A 17,500-nucleotide genomic window follows, 5' to 3' on the forward strand; every position below is an offset into this window, starting at 1 on the left:
TCTGTGCCAGCAGTGGTTCACCGTGTTTGCTGTTTCTCTTTTCGACACTATTGTGAGTCAGTGGAGTTAGTACAGTTAAGTAAGGGGGGGGGGTGGCAGCAAAACCCCTCCCCCATATAGGGGTGAACAGGGTGCTTTCCTGTCAAAAAAAAAAAAAAAACACAGTTTCTAAAATATATTTTGCTTTAATGAGGTTTTCAATGAAATGTTTTAGATGTGCTAGCAACAATTCATTGCATGTGTTTTCTTTTCTTTTGTCCACTGTTGTTCTAACTGTGGAGTTAGCATATTTAAGTGTGTGTGTGTGTGTGGGGGGGGGGGGGTAGGAACAGCAACCCCACACACCAAAAAAACAAGTTTTGAAAGGAATATTTGGTCTAAAAGTTTTTTTTTATCAAACAAGGCTCTATAAAATGAGTTTTCACCGAAATGTGTTTCGAGTTATTTGTGATTCAGCAAAGTGAGATTCAGTAGAAAGGAAAAGTGAGATTCAGTAGAAAGGCTTATGCTCCTATAAGCAGATAAGCATATATTACATGTGTACACATACACCCACACACACACACATATATATGAATATATATATATATATATATATATATATATATATATATGTATATATTTTTACACACGCGCGTACACACACACACACACACACACAGATATATATTTTACACTCACAGGGACATCTATATATGAGCCCTCACACACACTCTCTTTTAAGCTATTTGTCAACAGGATCTAGTTCAGAAAATTACATTCACTAAGCAAGGAATACACACAGAAATTAATCCATGTGAAAGAAACATAGCAGTGGAGTTTAATAAAGTAGAATATAAAAGAAGGATTAAAAATACATATTTGCTGGGTAAATAAGACACACAGGTTCCTTTATATCTCATGAAAACAGCATACAGAAAAAAAAACACAAACCTGGTTTTGATCCTTCAGGGACAGTACCATTCCAAATCTGGTTTAAAAATTCAGGCCTGTTGTCATTCATATCAATGACATTAATGATGATATCAATAGGATTTTCCACCTGGTTTCCATTTAGATCCACAGCATGTGCCCTCAGCTGGAAAAAAATTGCAAACAGATCTTCAGATCTGGCCAAATATGAAAGCAATAAGCACACATCATTATCCTTATTTAAACAAGAGTGCAGTCGTCTAAAACAAACCTCTTCTACTAAAATAACATTTATGTTTGAACAAATGGTTTCATTTCATCACATTATGTCTGTGAAAGTGTTAAAACTGGCTTTATTTTAAGGTTTTATGTGTTCCTGATGTTGGCATACAGACAGATAGAAGCCAAGAACACACACAAGAAAAGCAAGGTTCTAAAACAAAAAATCTTAGCATCATTTTTTTCCACAGTGATTTGACCCCTGTAATACTCGCCTACATAAGTATCTGTCCCTGTTATGAATGATTTGGCAAATGTTTCCTTGTTAACTATAAAAATTACCCTTTCAAAAGTGCTTTGATCTAGCCTATTGAAATTTTCAGGGAATAATACTGGGACTCAGCTGTAAGACAGGACATGCGTCTGCCATCACACCCAGTGGAACAATGTGGTTGGTGTTCAGTCAGCTTGTGTCGTATGCAGGACAAGTGCATGATCTGTTATACACTTTGCAAGACTTCTGATATTCAGACCCTCTCTCACAGCCTGTAAGTACAGCGGCCTGTATTTAGGAAGTGAGGTTCAAAGTGCCAAATGCAAACGCAGTAGTCCATGGATAGGAACTACAGAAATAAGCTTCCTGGTATGCTTTCCCATTAGAAGACCTGCATAGTATGAGAGCCGTAGAAGCCCACACAATGTACATGCTGGGCAGAGGAGGGATCCAAATATGTAAAGTGTGTGAGGCAAACCTATACATTTCATTCGTGGGAATCTGCACTTAACCGATACAGACTGCAGATGTAGGTAAGTTGTTGTCTGTTAAGTCTATGTGTAACAGTGCTGTAAGAGTACTGTGTATGTACGAGTGCCAGGACAGCATCTGAGCAAGTTGCAAATCTGTTGAAAGTGTATGTGTGTGTGTGTGTGTGTGTGTGTGTGTGTGTGTGTGTGTGTGTGTGAGTGAGGGGGGTATGTGTCATGTGTGAGCAAATTTTTTTATATAACCTTTAAAATCTCTCTTTGGAACTTCAACACAATTGTTTTTGGTCTGCTGTCATAACAACACAATATATTTATGTTTCTGATATTTTTTACATTTGTCATCAAGAATAAAACCAACAGCTACACTTCTGCCTCAAACGAAATGTATGGAAGTATTTCAGTTTGGTGATTTCAAATGGCCTTTCTGACTTATTTGATCCTAGCCACAGACAATAGGTGTCTGTAATGTTTTTTTACTTGATGTTAGCCACAAACAATACGTGTCTGTAATGGTTTGTGGTTTTCTTTCAAAATTTTCAGGACATGACAACTGGATAATCAGTTGCAGCATTTGCTTTTGATTTTAAATATAAGAAAATGTCCACATACCGAATGCACACCTAACATTTTACACATGATAGAACCGTGTTTTCTTTTTGGTACAACAGTTACAATGACAGAAAATGTCACTTTTTTGAAAAACAGTCACTTTAGCCTTGATGTTATGCCATGATATGGAAAGGAAAAATATTTAACAACGAATCCTTCATTAGATAAACATGACATCCAAACACAAAAACCGGCATGATTTCAATTGAAAATTTGTCCTGCTCACACTCAATCACTACTACAGTCTACTTTAACATGGAGGGAAGGCAAGTCATTGGTGTACATATTCAATACTTCTGAAACCACAAACAAGTTTTCTGCAAAAAAAGTATACTCTACAAGTTTTTTGACAACATTAAAATGGCTTACTAACTGACCTATCTAATAGGTCTTTTCAATTTAAATCAGGTGATAACAGATTAAATTCTAGTGTCTTTATCTATGTTATGCCCCAAGGCTCAGTACTCAAGACCTTGATTTTCTCTGTTCTCATTATAGACTTGTCTTATTGCACTACCTAACTACAGTTGCAAATGTCCACAAATTTATGTAACCAAATGCCAGCTCTATTGTTTTGGAGGTCTAAGAAGTAAACAGCAAAGGGAAGGTGACCAACAGCAAACCCTGTGAGACATCACTGGTAACAAATAACATTTTTATTTTCAGAAGTGGCAACTGCAACTTTAACATCATAGATTCTGTTAGAGAATCATTTAGATATCCTCTGCACAACACATGGTGGTAGGTGTCCACCTTTCTATTACCAGTATTACGTTATGCCTCCCCTATGCTGTAAATCACCATACCAACCATATCTACAAGCTACGACAATGCTACAACAAAACTGCTAGGTTTACCTGCAACTTCCTTAGTAGTGCTCATCACTGCACTGCTCTCAAAAGAATTAACTACCTAGAACTAAATAATTTCTTCAACTACTCACAACTAATTGTAGCCTACAATCTTGTACATAAACCTAATGGGTACCCTAACCTAAAAAAGTATCCTCCAAACCAACTTACCCCCATAAGCCTACACTCAACAAAGACTTATTTTCTACTTGATAAAAAAAAACTCAGTTGGGGAAGCCCTTTATTCCATTCATATCCCCAAACCATGGAACTCACTGCCCCTACCAATAAGACTCAATAACAACCAGTCTAATTTTAAAGACCAGCTACAGAACCATCTGAAGGACTGCAGATTCTTTTAATTATCCTAAGTCTTTTGTAACTACTGCTACACTCTCTACTCTTAGACTAACATTAATGTCCACAACTAACTTTATTATTTTGCCTGTAACTTACTATATACTATTCTACCTCCTAAAGGGTGCATTACCCTAATGTAACCTGAATAACTTGTCTTATATTTTAATATAGCTAAGTATGTGTTTACTCATTTACTCATACGTATCCATGTTTACAGTTGTTTCACTACAAATGCTTGCATACAATGTATTTCAGTGCAACATAATATTTTGATTGTACTAGTATGCATTGTACCTGTGTGAATGCATACTTTTATTTTCTATGCTCAACATGCTACTGTCTATCATTTTCTAATACTAAAGTGTCAAAGATGACACTAATGTTTAACATACTTATGTTAATTTACATTGTACCCTGTATTATATTATACCACTGGAGCTTTTCTCTCTGGGCCTTTGCAGAAAAGGGTTTTTCATAACCAGTCAACAAATGAAAACAAAATAAATAAATAATCAATGAATAAAAGTTCAAGTCTACAAGTCTTTTAATAGTGCCTGCGAACAGGTATAGTTTCAAAGGCTTTGGTCATATCAAGATAAGCTGTATGAACTGCACAACCACTATTCACTGCTTCAGCAAACTTTCCAAAGAAGTAAATGAAGTTAAGGAGGCAGGATGTGGTTTTCATGAAACCAAACCGGTGAGGACCAAGGGCTAAGAGGTTTTCAGTGTCTAGACTGATATGGTCAGAAATAACATGTTCCATAGCTTTGCTAGTGAGGCTAATGGATATGTAGTTAAAATGGTCAGAGGGCGGGCTACTATTTTGCAGGCCATTACAATGATTGTTGTCCAGGCAGCATGAATGTAACCAGTGGAAAGATTTACGCTGTAGAGTTAAAAAAGGGTTCAGATAGGTTGTATCTGCCATTTCTAATTATATACCCTAGTATGCTGTCCTGTCTCATGGACATGGTGTTCTTGGCACTTGACAGGGCTATGAGGTCCTGATCCAGACCAATGACAGGGAGTAGCTGGCACTGATGAATTTATATAAATGCATAGCCGTAGCTGCAGAAAAAAACGGCACTGAATTTGTCATGTAGGACATTAGCTATTTCTTTGGCTATGAATTGGCAATATCATTGTAGACAGGCTCAGAGATTCCCTGGTTGTTAATTCTTAACGTACTGACATAATTAAAGAAGGTATTAAAATTACTCTCATTTTCGTCGGCTATTTAATTTGATATTCAGTCTTAACCTTCTTGATGGCACTCTTTATTTCAGTAGTTCATTTTAATAAGCCTTTAAGGTGGGTAGAACATTCTTTTTTATATGCACTAAGCAACTTCTTCCTCATTATACAGATATTTATACAGATATTCTATAAAGGGGTTGTTTTAGAATTTCCTGGTATACTGGTGTAGATAGACTTCTTAATACAATTATTTAAGTGTGAGCAGAAATCACAGGTATAAGTGTTCATTAAAGCAATGGGGTCAGTTGAGGGGGGATTACAGCAGAGTTTCATCAGGGCATGGAACAGTTATACAACATTAGCTTTTGTAATGTGCCGGAATGAAGATGTATTAACAAAGAAATACAAAAGGGTTAAAGAAAAAATACACTGAGTTACCGGTCAGATCTGATGCGATACAATGATACACAGACAGGTGTACAAACAGAGGTCATATTACTGAGGGGAAGATCAAGGGTACTTAGGGCCCTAGCAGAAAGGCTGACTACATGTTGAAAAAGTTAGCATTTATACACTGAAGGTATTATTTGGCATAGTTATCTTTTGCAGTGTAGGTCAGCCAGTTTATTGATGTATACTTGAAGTCACCCAGTACAAGAGTTTGGATTAATGAGAATTTTGGTTAAGGTATTCATGTATCGATGTTGGTCTTCAAGGGCATATATATGCCAACTCAGTAAACTCTGCTCTGGATTGATTTTAGGCCCAGCCTACAGCCTGATTTCAAGCAGGCCTGCATTTGATCTGTGCATATACACTGCTATCACTTTAACTGTATTTTCAGGCCAAGACTTTTGAGTAGTCATGCAAAGTTTTATTCCACTTGTGATTTTAAAAAGTAAGGCAAGCAAGCAGTTCCATTTTAAAACTGTAACTGCCAATTTACTTTTGTTAATTCTTTTTTTGTAAGTTGGATACCTAATTTACTAGGCTGACAAAATATGAAATAGTTATCTTCCTTGAAAATCCTACACCTATGAATTTTCAGTGGTTATTTTGCCTTATTAATAGCAACTATTAATACAACGCTTCATAATGTAGTGACATTTCTGCGGCAACTATGTGAATATTTGGCAATATACAGACTGTTTATACTTTTATACTCAGACAACTAAAGATATGTCTTTCATGTTACGATAAAACAGTCTCGTGATATCAACAGTTTTGCTTCTGTGACAGCTGCTAAGTGCATTCAGAGTGGGAGACAGATCAAGATTTACATACTGGTTTTACCTATGATTTACTTGAAGTGAAATACAGAAATGGGTTTGCTACATAATACAGTTGCACCTTTGAATGCAACTACCTTTACTTCGAATATAATCTAATGAAAGTTGTAATATGTAAGATTCTAATAGCATTAAGACATGATCTACATGAGCACTGCTGGTAGGATTAAAAATTCTGAAACCTAACAGAAGCATTATACCTATCTCCTTCATAAAATATCATATGAATACAAATTTAAAACAAAATATTAATGTAGAGTTCCAGTGTCTCACAGCACACATCCGAGATGTTTCACACATAACGGCACTTTACTTTGGTAAAAAACAAAAACAGACTAGTTTCTTTCCTGCAAAAAGTTATGTTCAGAAGACGCAACGTGTAACAACAACAAAAAAAAGGCTGTTATAGGAATGCGACTCAATGTAAATAAAGAAATAAATACTGGCTCCATGTCTTAGACAGATGAAAATCTGTACAACCAGAGCTCAGTCAGTGTCCTGGATGTTGAAGGAGATTGGGGGGGGGGGGGGGTAAAACTAAGCAGCTGACACTGGCTTGTCATCCTAGCGTAAGGATCTGTGGCCTGGTTGTCTATCTGCAACTTGTAAATAAAGACTTCTCTGTGATTGAGATCAGCCAAGATATGAGAATACATGCTTGGCATTCTGAAGTCAGTGATGGCAGCTCTCTTTGTACTTGTGTGGGAGCATCCGTGTACAGATACATGCAAAGAAGACCCTCATGGCAATATGACAGTTAACATCAGCCACCACAGGTGGGGTTTGAGTTAAGTTAAAAATGCCCCAACAGCCCACGTTAAAGTAGACTCCTGGCTTAGCCCTGGTAGGCCTAAAGACGTGGCAGCAGTACAGGCTGAAGCAGGAAGATGACTGAGAGTAATAAAGGCTCTCCCCTGGGTATCTCAGATGCAGATAAACATCAGTTAATCTCAGCACCAAAACAACATTCAAGATTGCCTGCAGAACTGCTTCTAGTGGTCACCTCTCACACTAGTCTGTGGCTCATTGCTATTAATAGGGAATAAATGGATGAAGATTCACAGAAGGGAGTTAATGGTCTGCAGGCTGGGAGGCAAAAAATACCTACAAAAAAGGTCATACCAATAATATTATGCTGGCCAAACAAAGGCAAAAATAACATATGCTAATAATATTAGGCTGGCTAAACAAACAAAGAAACAAATAACTAACTAAATAAAGTACGCTTAAACTATTAGTCTTTTCTCAGAAAAAATAGTTCTAGTTATGATAAAAGTGTACCCACAAAGAACAACTAATATGTGGGAAAGGACAGATATGTTTTCCCATTAAAGAAATATAGGTACTACTTTTACTCACAGTGTTCCCACCTCTATAGTTATTACCATTAGCCCCATAAAAAGCAGAGTGAAACAAATGTTTTCTGAATTAATGAATATCTCCCAAAACAAGCTTGTAACAGAATAAAACGGTCATATCAGAGTAACTAGTTTTAATACACCACAGTCTAATGCAATATACATTTCATTAAACAACACGTTAACAAGTGTGAATTAAAAATCAAAAATAACAGACTTGTTTTAAAGAATGAGAGAAAATATTTTTTTTACTGAGTAAGAGAGAATGAATAATTTAACTTGACAAGTTAGAATTCTAAGGAGCTTAACTATCAGTTTTAATAATGAGAAGTCCATCTTATTTCTTGTCTTATCTGCTTTGGTCAAAAGTTGTACTGTCTTGGACAAATATACTATCAGTAAACAGAAAATTCCGAAAGCCTAAAAGCAATAACAGCTGACATTCTGCCAGCATTAGTAAGTAAAGTATAAACATTTTCCCTTAAATTTAAGAAAAAAATGTTCTTAATAGCAAAATTCGTGCAATCTCTTATTCCAGATTACATGTAATAATGTCCACATTTTTTTAAATTATACATTTATTATTCCTATGGTGAACCTGGATTGGGTTTATTGACTATTCTGAGTTTACAACTGCATGACCTTTCACAAAATTAGTAAGCTAAGTGAAAAAGAACTAATGTTTCAGACAGCACACTCTATATACTCTGTATGTTCTATGTTCCTTATGTACTTCATGTTTTCAACATATTTTCTAGAAACTATTGCTGTTTGTATCATACATAATTTTTTAGGTGCTGAGGTGTTTCTCTGCATATGGTCATCAAGCACTGTTGTTTATTTTGTGTTTTTTTATGTTGAAAACCAATAAAAATAGTTCAAACACACACACACACACACACACACACACACACACACACACACACACACACAGATACACACACACACACACACACACACACTCTCTCTCTCTCGCTTTGGTGTCTCTGTGTGTCTTGTGTGAAGTCTATCCACCTTTGTGTGTTTAGCTACTTCACCAGTATATACGTATTAGTTCTATACCAGATAAACTAATGGCAAAGAGGCTGCCAAAATTGACAGCTATGGATTAATGTAGTTTTGTGGAAGGGAGGCAAAAATTTGACACCATTAATAAAACAATTATGATCCATAGAGAAACAGAATATAAAAAAAATACTGCTGTTTTTGATGGGTCTCAGTGCAGAAAAGGCATTCACCAGAATAAGATAGGATTTTATAAGGAGGGCAATGGAAGCATTTGCATTCCCTGATACAATAATAAGGTTAATTGTGAGGATATATGAAGGATCAGAGGCAATACTTAAAGTGGGAGGGTTCCTCTCTGATAAGTTGCATTTGTGCCCTCTTTCCCCTTTGCTATTTATATAATATTTAGAGCCACTAGCAACAAAAGTAAGGAGCTCAGAAATTCAAGAATACAACTGGTATGGTAATCAAGAAAAGTTGGCTTAATTTGCACATTATTTTGCACTTGGTCAATCCAGAAAAGGACATCTCAGTTTTGTAAAACATTCTGAGAGAATTGTGAGCCTTTTCCAGATATCAAATTAGTGAATATAAATCAAAGGCTTTAGCCATAAATTATATACCCACTCACAACTTGGTTCGGCAATAACCATATTTATGCAGACACACCAAGATGAAGTATTTCGGAATATGGATAAAAAAACTAACAATATGTGGGAAGAAGCTAAACAAAAAAAAAAAAATAGAAAATTTAAGAAACTGGAAGCTCTTGTTTATGGATATGGACAGTAAGAAAGCAGGGAAAATGTCTTAGTCCCTTTTGTTTTATATACAGGTCAGGCATATTTTTATCAACCAGAAAAGTTATGGACAATAATTAATAAAGAGAAAAAGGAATTTATCTGAGAGGGAAAGAGGGTAAGAGTTAAGTGGGGTAAGTTGACCTTCCTAAAACAACAAGAGAGTTTAGGATTACCTGATTTGAATGGATATTTTAGAGTCAGAGCTGGATCATGGTCAAATGGGGTGCTAGAGGGTGTGAGAAAAGGGGCTGCTCAGTGTGGAAATGAGCAGAGATAGCAGAGGCATGAATTTTAATACAGGAAAATGAGAGACCACTGTGTAGCAGGTAAGCTAGGTAATCCAGGATGAGAGGTAGGGAGGGCTGTGCCATATCGGCTCCCTTGGCCTGAATCCAGGTGCAGAACCTTTTCCATTTGTCAGCATAAGACTTTCTAGTGCTAGGGCATCTGGCCTCGCGTATAACATCTAGAACCTGTTTACTGAGGTTGGCAGATTGATCAGTGGTCAGGGAATAAGCCAGGTTGCCAAGTTGAGGGTCTGCAATTTGGGATGCATGAATTCTCCTTCCCTCTGGGTCAGGAGGGTTGGGGTCTGAGTGAGATGCCATGGTGGCAGTGGGGACAGGCTGCGCAGCAGTTGGTACCAGTGCTGGCGAGGCCAGTCTGGAGCAATAAGAATTGTCCTTGGTTTTTCCTCCCTTATTTTGAGCAGTAGCCTGGTGATGAGTGGTAGTAGAGGAAATGCATAGACTGATAGATTGACCCAGGGGAAGGATAGGGATCCACTTTCTAAGCCATGCAGTGATGTTCCCTGGTGCAGAACTTGTTGATGGTTGGTGTGGGAGGCAAAGAGGTCGACCTTTGGGATGCCCCATTTCTGAGTTATTAGGGTGAAGGTTCTTTTGTCTAGCTGCCACTCGTGTGAGTCCAGAAGATTTCTTCTTAAGTGGTCTGCCAGAGAGTTTAGAGAACCTGGCAGGAATTGTGCTAACAGGTGGAGTTGCATGGCAGAGGCTGTGTGCCAAAGGGTCATGGCCAGCCTGCATAGAGGGTAGGAGTGAGTCCCTGCCTGCTTGTTGATATACCACATTACAGTGGTGTAGTCTGTTTTGATCAGGAGAGCCCCTGGGGAGAGTAGTGGCCTGAAAGCTGTCAATGCCTGCTGGACAACTAACATCTCTTTCTGGTTGATGTGCAGATGGATTTACTGTAGGCTCCATTGGACCTGTATGCACCTGCTGTCCAGGTGAGCACCCCAGGCATGGTCTGATGCATCTGTGGTGAGGGTCTGGGCAGCGGGGGGTGGTGAGAAAGGTAGCCTCTTGTTGTGGGAGCATGCTGCTACCCACCAAAGAAAATCTTTCCTTATGCAAGGTATCACTGGTATAAGAGTTTCCAGGCCTTGACAGTGTTGACAACAAAGGCTTTTTAGGTACTACTGAAGTTTCCTCATATGCAGTCTGGCATATGGAATGCGTAGAATGCAAGATGCCATGAACCCCAGAGCTTGCAGGATTTTCCTTGCAGATAACTGAGGTCTGGTGGCTAGTTGCAAGAAGTAGACTGTTAGGTAAGTTTGCTTTTCTGGTGTAAGGAATGCCATCTGGGATGCTGTGTCCAGGCTTGCTCCCAGCAATATAATCCTTTGGGTGGGTACTGGTTTGGATTTCTTTTCATTGATAGTGTACCCTAGGGAGGTCAGTAGGGACTTTACAAAGGCTAGGTGCTTGAGCAACTTTTCCTGACTGTCTGCCTGAATTAGGCTGTCGTCTGAGTGGGTACATTTGGATATCCCTTTGTCTGTAAAAGGCAATGGCGGGAGCCAGACATTTTGTGAAAACTCTGGGAGCAGTAGATAAGCCAAAGGGAAGCACAGAGAACTGAAAGTGCAGGGATCCTGCCCTGAAATGTAGATATTTCCTGCATGATTTCCTGAGAGGGATGTGGAGGTAGGCCTCTTTTAGGTCTAAGGTGGCTAGCCATGCATCCTTGGAGAGCATGTGTAGCAGTTGCTGGAGGGTGAGTATTTTGAATTTTGGTATCACCAGGTATTTAGAATGGATATATTGAGGATGGGGCGCCAGGTGTCCTCTTTTCTGGGTACCAGAAATAGTCTGGAGTAGAAACTTGGCCTATCTGTCTTGCAGGAACATGCTCTATTGCCCTCATAGAGAGCAGGGAAAGGACTTGCTTTTTCGCCTCTACCCACTGGTTTGAAGGTAGATCTGGGAACCATTTTGGGGTTGTAAGAGTGTGGAAAGAAAATCTATATCCCTGGGACACTATGTTTAGGACCCAGCAGTCGTTGGTAATGGTGGCCCAGGTACATGCGTGAAAGGAGAGTTTTCCTACAGGGGTAAGTTAAGGTAGGCAGAGGGAGGTGGTGGGGGAGGAGAGTCATTGTGGGTTCTTACCATGAGGGGGTGGCTTAGAACTCCCTTGTTTTGAAGTGGAGGAATTCCACTGTTTTGATCTCTGCATTCCCTGTGGCTGTTGTTGGGGGGGGGAGATCTGCATCCCCAGGGTCTGGGCTGAACTGACCTGCTGGGAACAGGAAAGGACCAGTGCTTGGAGGGGCAATGCCTGCTGAAACTTGGTGGCTGGACCTGTAGGAAATCCTTAACTGTCTGCATAGATTTAGCTTTTTCATCCATATTTTTTAAGACCTCCTCTGTCTTAGTGCCAAATAAGTAGTCTTTGTGCAAGGGTGCATCCAATAACTTAGATTTAACATGGTCTGGCAAGGGCTGTTCCTTAAGCCATGCATGTCTTCTAAGGACAGAACCAGTGACTGCTGCCCTGCAAGAAGCTTCTAGGGCATCAAAACCACAGTGTAAGGTATGCTTAGTCACTTGACTTGCAGAATGCATTAACTCTTGTAACTCTTTAGATTCTGCACAAGCAGGAAAGGAAGACAATTTTTGTTAGAGGAGTTCCATGGTATGCTGCTGAAATTTTAGCATATGGAACTGGCAATTTAGTGCTCTGATAGCAAGAGTAGCAGAGGTGTATACTTGTTTACCCCATCTGTCTAATGCGTGGGAATCCCTATTTGAGGGGGTGGGATTCTTAGCAGAGGTTGCTTTAATTCCTTTGGGCCCTTGAAAAATTACCTCAGGGTCAGCAGAAGGGTTTTTGAAAAGAAATTTGTGTGAGTCAGGGACTCTTTAATACCTGTCTGGTTTTCTGGGTGCAGGAGGGAGGGTGTCAGTAGTCAAACCGGATTCCAGAAAAACATCATCCAGGACTGGGGGAATGGCCAGGGGTCTGTGCTGTGGAAGATCCAATAATTCTCTGAGTCTCTTTTTAGACTGAGGGAAGTCCTGACATTCCCATTGGAAATGCTCCCTTAAGGTATGAAGGGTTTCCCCAAAGGAATAGTCTTTGGCTGGAGAGGCTGAAGGAATGGACTTCTCTGCATCAGAATCCTCATAAGCAGAGAGGGGTTGCATGTCTTCATATTCAGATGCATCAGAGTCATCAGACTCCTGTTGAGACAAAACTACTGGGGAGAGATCCCTTTTCCTTTTGGAAGGGGTAGCGTGGCTTCCTCTGATCAGCATGATAAGGTCTTCCACCATTTTAAGCATTTGAGACTGAGGCAAAGAAGCAGTTGCCTGAGATTGGGTCATCGGTTTCTTGGGTGTGGTTCATACCCTGGGCTGCAGAAACTTGGTAGTTTTTGAAAGAACGGTACATGGGAAAGAAGTCGGTTTGTGACGAAAATCTTTAGTACGAAGTACTTCCTCGGAAGCCGGTGCCTGCTCAGTGGCTCTGGACCCATCCGAGGGTAAGACAACCGCAGGATCCTTAGTCAAAAAAGAGTTTTGTGGCATACCAGACTCTGAAAGGGCCTCGGTAGCGGCCTGCAAATCCACAGAAGCGGGCTTCAGGGGCTGCAAAAGTGCCTCACTGAGGACCAGAGACTAGCTTAACGGAAGTATCATCGGTAGGTTTGGACTTGTGCTGTCTGTCTCTGTCTTTATCCTTACGTTTTTTCGGAAGATCTGCTGTCGGATGGCTTACTGAAGCCATATCGGAATTTGAAGACTGTAAGTGAAAATATCTAGCTACAATAAGGGCCCGACGAAGTATAGTTCTGGCATTAAAGCACAAAGCGACAGCAAGGGATGTCGTGGTCTGGGCCTAAACAAGCGACGCAGTAAGAATGAAAGTCTCGGTGTGGTATTTGCTTTCCACACGCGAGACAATTGTTAACTTTTTCTGACATCGGTTAGAGCAAGAAAAAAGGATCCACAACAGGGTACTTAGCTTTTAGAAGACTTCAGCTTCAATTTGGAATTCAATTTGCTACTCAGGTAGCGGCCGACCGGCACTAGTGCAAACTGCTTCTGCTTCGGGCTGCTCGGCAAGAAAGACTGATGTAATGGCGTCGGCTGCCTTACTTTATATTACTGATGACCTAACGTCAGTCCTGAAGCGACAGCAACCGATGCAGAAATACTAAGCCACTGGTATTCAGGCCGGCCGAGAGTTACCCTGGCAGGGATAACCCAAATGTGATGACTGCAACAGTGAAACACGAAGAACATGTGCCAATTTCAGAACATTTCAACCATAAAAGGCCACTCAATATTAGTCAATATTCACAACCTCTGCAGAAGTAAAAGTCATCTGAAGAATTCCACATTAAAGAGATCTGTAACTAATGAACAGACAGCTCCTAGCAAACAACTTTGCATTTCACCGTTTCAGCTACAAATTCAGTGCCTGCTGCCCTTAAAGAATAAATTGCCTAGGTTACATTAAAAAAAAAGGTTAGCTGATAATATTGCAATAGGGAATGGATGGCAAACCAACAACAGGTTCATAGTTACTAGGCATCTCATCCGTAGGACCCACTCAGGACTGCATCACCCCTATCCCCCCCCCCCCCTTAAAGTACAACACAGTACCAGCAATCCATCTACGTGGTGTTTCAGTAGAACAAACAACCTTCAGCATCAAAACCAAGTATGCTACCTGTTGTGCAATTAACACTGCTGTCAAATTCCATAGCGCAAACAATTATGATCATTTGCTAAACAAAACAGACTCAACATGAGAAGCAGTAAACTTCTCTTTCCTTGAAGCTCACAATTCCTTGAAAATGCACTGAAACACAGAATTCCTTGAAAATGCACTGAAACTCATATTTTTGAGTAGCCTGGTACTTGGTATAGAGGATTCAGGCTCTTGTCTCCTGTTACCAAGGTACAAGATTCGAGCCTGAACAAACTACCTAATCTGCCATCCTTAAACAAGACATTACACACACACACACACACACACACACACACACACACACACACACACACACACGCATACACGCACACACGCACACACACACACACACACACACACACACACACACACACACACACACACACACACACACAAATTCACCTTACTGATAGAAACTGTTTCATTTGCAGACAGAAGAAGCAAGAAGCAGGGATAAACTCCAAGTCCAGCCAGCATGAATGTCTTGTGTTTAAAGGAAAACTCTGCCCTCTTCCACAGTTTAACTTAATCCTTAGGTTTATTTTCTCCCTACAATATGGTTCTAATATTGTGTAGTTACCAGAAACCTACTTATATTTTTTAAAACTTTTATTTCCTTGCATTGGAATCAAAGGAAGTGAAAGCCCACCTACTGTTAACTTCTCACATACTTTGCAGAGGAATTTGTCTGCACATATATGACATATCATAGACACAGTTAAATTTGTAGTTTACCCTGTCAGGTACTGCTGTAAATCTTAGATGGGTAATTAATCCTGAAAATGTCAAGAATACAGCAGCTGATATAAAAAAAGACAGAAAGTTGTGGAACTGTTTTCCATTCTTTTTATGCAGAGGAGGAGAACCCTTTTATTGCAAAACAAAACAATTAGATCACTCAGGGGTTTTAAGACAGCTGTCCCCTCTTTTGACATATTTACAAAAGCACCAACACAGTACTGAAATGATAAGCTTTAAATGCTGGTTATTTACATCAGTTTATATGTTAAGATAACTTAAATGCAGTATCAAAGACTTCTGTGACATATTGAGAAAAGTCAGAAAATATTTTTTCTTGTAAAGAATCAACACATTTACCATACACACAGGACAGAAAGTACAGTTGTGTGCACTTACCATAAATGTAGATGTTCCGAGTGTATTCACTGTTGCAGTCATTACATTTGGGTAATCTGCTGGCAGGTTGCACTCAGTCGGCCTGTCTTGGGTCCTGTGTCAGTTGCTGTCCCTTCTTCTATGACGTCAGGTCATCAGGGGTATAAAACATGCAGCCGACACCATTAGATCAGTTTGTCTTGCCCCAGATGTCAGATTCCCCCCAAATGGGGAGCAAATAAAATTAAAAACACAAAAATATACCTCCAACCAAAAGCAAATACAACAAAAAGGCTTTTAAGCATAGTAAAAGAAAGAAGAGGTATAGTAACAGAAAAACAGGGGGCTGGAGGGAGGATAACCAGGACTGCAACAGTGAATACACTCGAACATCTACATTTATGGTAAGTGTACACAACTGTACTATGTTCTTCGTGTTTCACTGTTGCAGTCATTACATTTGGGTAGATTCCCAAAGCTATGGTTGGGAGGATGGATTTATACAGCATTAGGACCAGCTATAAGACCCTGCAAGACTGCAGCGGCAAAGCCAGCTCTGGATTTAGAGAAAATTGGTAAATGGTAATGCTTGGTGAAAGCATGTACTGAACTCCAGGTAACTGCTTCTAGAATATCCCTGGTAGGAACACCTCTGAGAAGGGCTGCAGAAGTAGATGCAGCCCTGGTGGAATGAGATCTGATCCCCTGGGGGATAGGTTTTCCATGGTGCTTATAGAAGAAATGAATGCAATGGCTTATCCATTTAGAAATGGTTTGTTTTGAAATAGCCTTCCACTCTGTCCCAGCAGCAAATGCCACTAGCAATTGTTCAGATTTTCTTCGAAATTTAGTTCTGTCCAAGTAGAATCTAAGTTGTCTGTGCACATCCAAGGAATGCAGAATCCGTTCCCCTTTGTTTTGTGGATTGGGATAGAAGGTTGGCAAATGAATGGACTGGTTAAGAGCCACGCTGGAAACCACCTTGGGCATGAAGGATAGATTGGTCCTCAGAGGTACCCTGTCCGCATGAAAGATGATGAAAGGCTCCACTGCCATAAGGGCCTGTAATTCAGATATCCTTCTAGCTGAAGTGATTGCTAACAGGAAGGCTGTTTTCCAAGAAAAAAAAATTAAGTCTGCAGTAGCAGCTGGCTCCAAAGGAGGTAAAGTGAGCTTTTCCAAAACAAAGTTAAGGTCCCAGGCAGGGGTAGGAGCTCTCCTGGGTGGTCTCAAGTTCTTTGCCCCTCCGAGATACTGTTTGAGCAGAGGATGAGAAAAGAGAGGTGGTTCTGTGTTATAGTGAGCTGAAATAGCTGAATCGTGGATTTTAATAGAGGAAAAAGACAGGCCCTTGTGAAGCATCTCAGTTAAATATTTCTAAATCTTAGGTAAATTGGGCATTGCTGTGCTCATCCCTAAAGATTGGTTCCAGGCACAGAATCTTTTCCATTTGTCAGCATAAGATTTTCTAGTACTAGGTCTTCTCGTCTCCAAGATGACATCCATCACAGGTTTGCTGAGGGATGCTAAGGGTGAATTTAAGTGATTAGCCAAGCTGCAAGGTTCAATGTTGGGAGCTGAGGGTGCAGAATCTGGTTCTCCTGCTGAGACAGTAAGGAAGGTGTCTGAGGCAGTTGCCATGGAGATATTTGTGACACACTGAGCAGGAGTGGGTACTAGTGTTGGCGTGGCCAGTCTGGAGCAATCAAAATCATTTTTGGTTTGTCCTGTTTGACTTTTAGCAGAACTTTGGAGAGCAGAGGCAGAGGGGGAAAGGCGTAGACTGATAGGTTTTTCCAGCTGAAGGACAGAGCATCCACTTTCCAGGATTTTTTGTGAGGAGTCCTTGTGCAAAATTTGTCCAACTGGTAGTTCTGGGGGGAGGCAAATAGATCTATGTCTGGGCTCCCCCATTTGCTTGTCAACATGTTGAAAATCCGTGGTTCCAGTTTCCACTCGTGTGGGTCCATGAGATTTCTGCTTAGTCCGTCTGCCAGTGTATTTAG

The 17,500-nt window shown here is 40.1% G+C and overlaps 1 protein-coding gene across 1 annotated transcript in view; it reads right to left on the bottom strand.

Annotated features, from left to right (window-relative positions):
• Positions 1–17,500, bottom strand: part of CDH2 (cadherin 2) — a 1,080,070-nt gene that overhangs the window by 220,826 nt on the left and 841,744 nt on the right. The window contains exon 6 of the mRNA XM_044065441.1: positions 934–1,078. Within this exon, the coding sequence (XP_043921376.1) occupies positions 934–1,078 (145 nt within the window). The remainder of the gene's footprint in view (positions 1–933; positions 1,079–17,500) is intronic.

The sequence above is a fragment of the Protopterus annectens genome, chromosome 3.part0, assembly GCF_019279795.1.
Source record: "Protopterus annectens isolate FY-2018-M chromosome 3.part0, PAN1.0, whole genome shotgun sequence".
Classification (NCBI taxonomy): Eukaryota; Metazoa; Chordata; order Ceratodontiformes; family Protopteridae; genus Protopterus; species Protopterus annectens.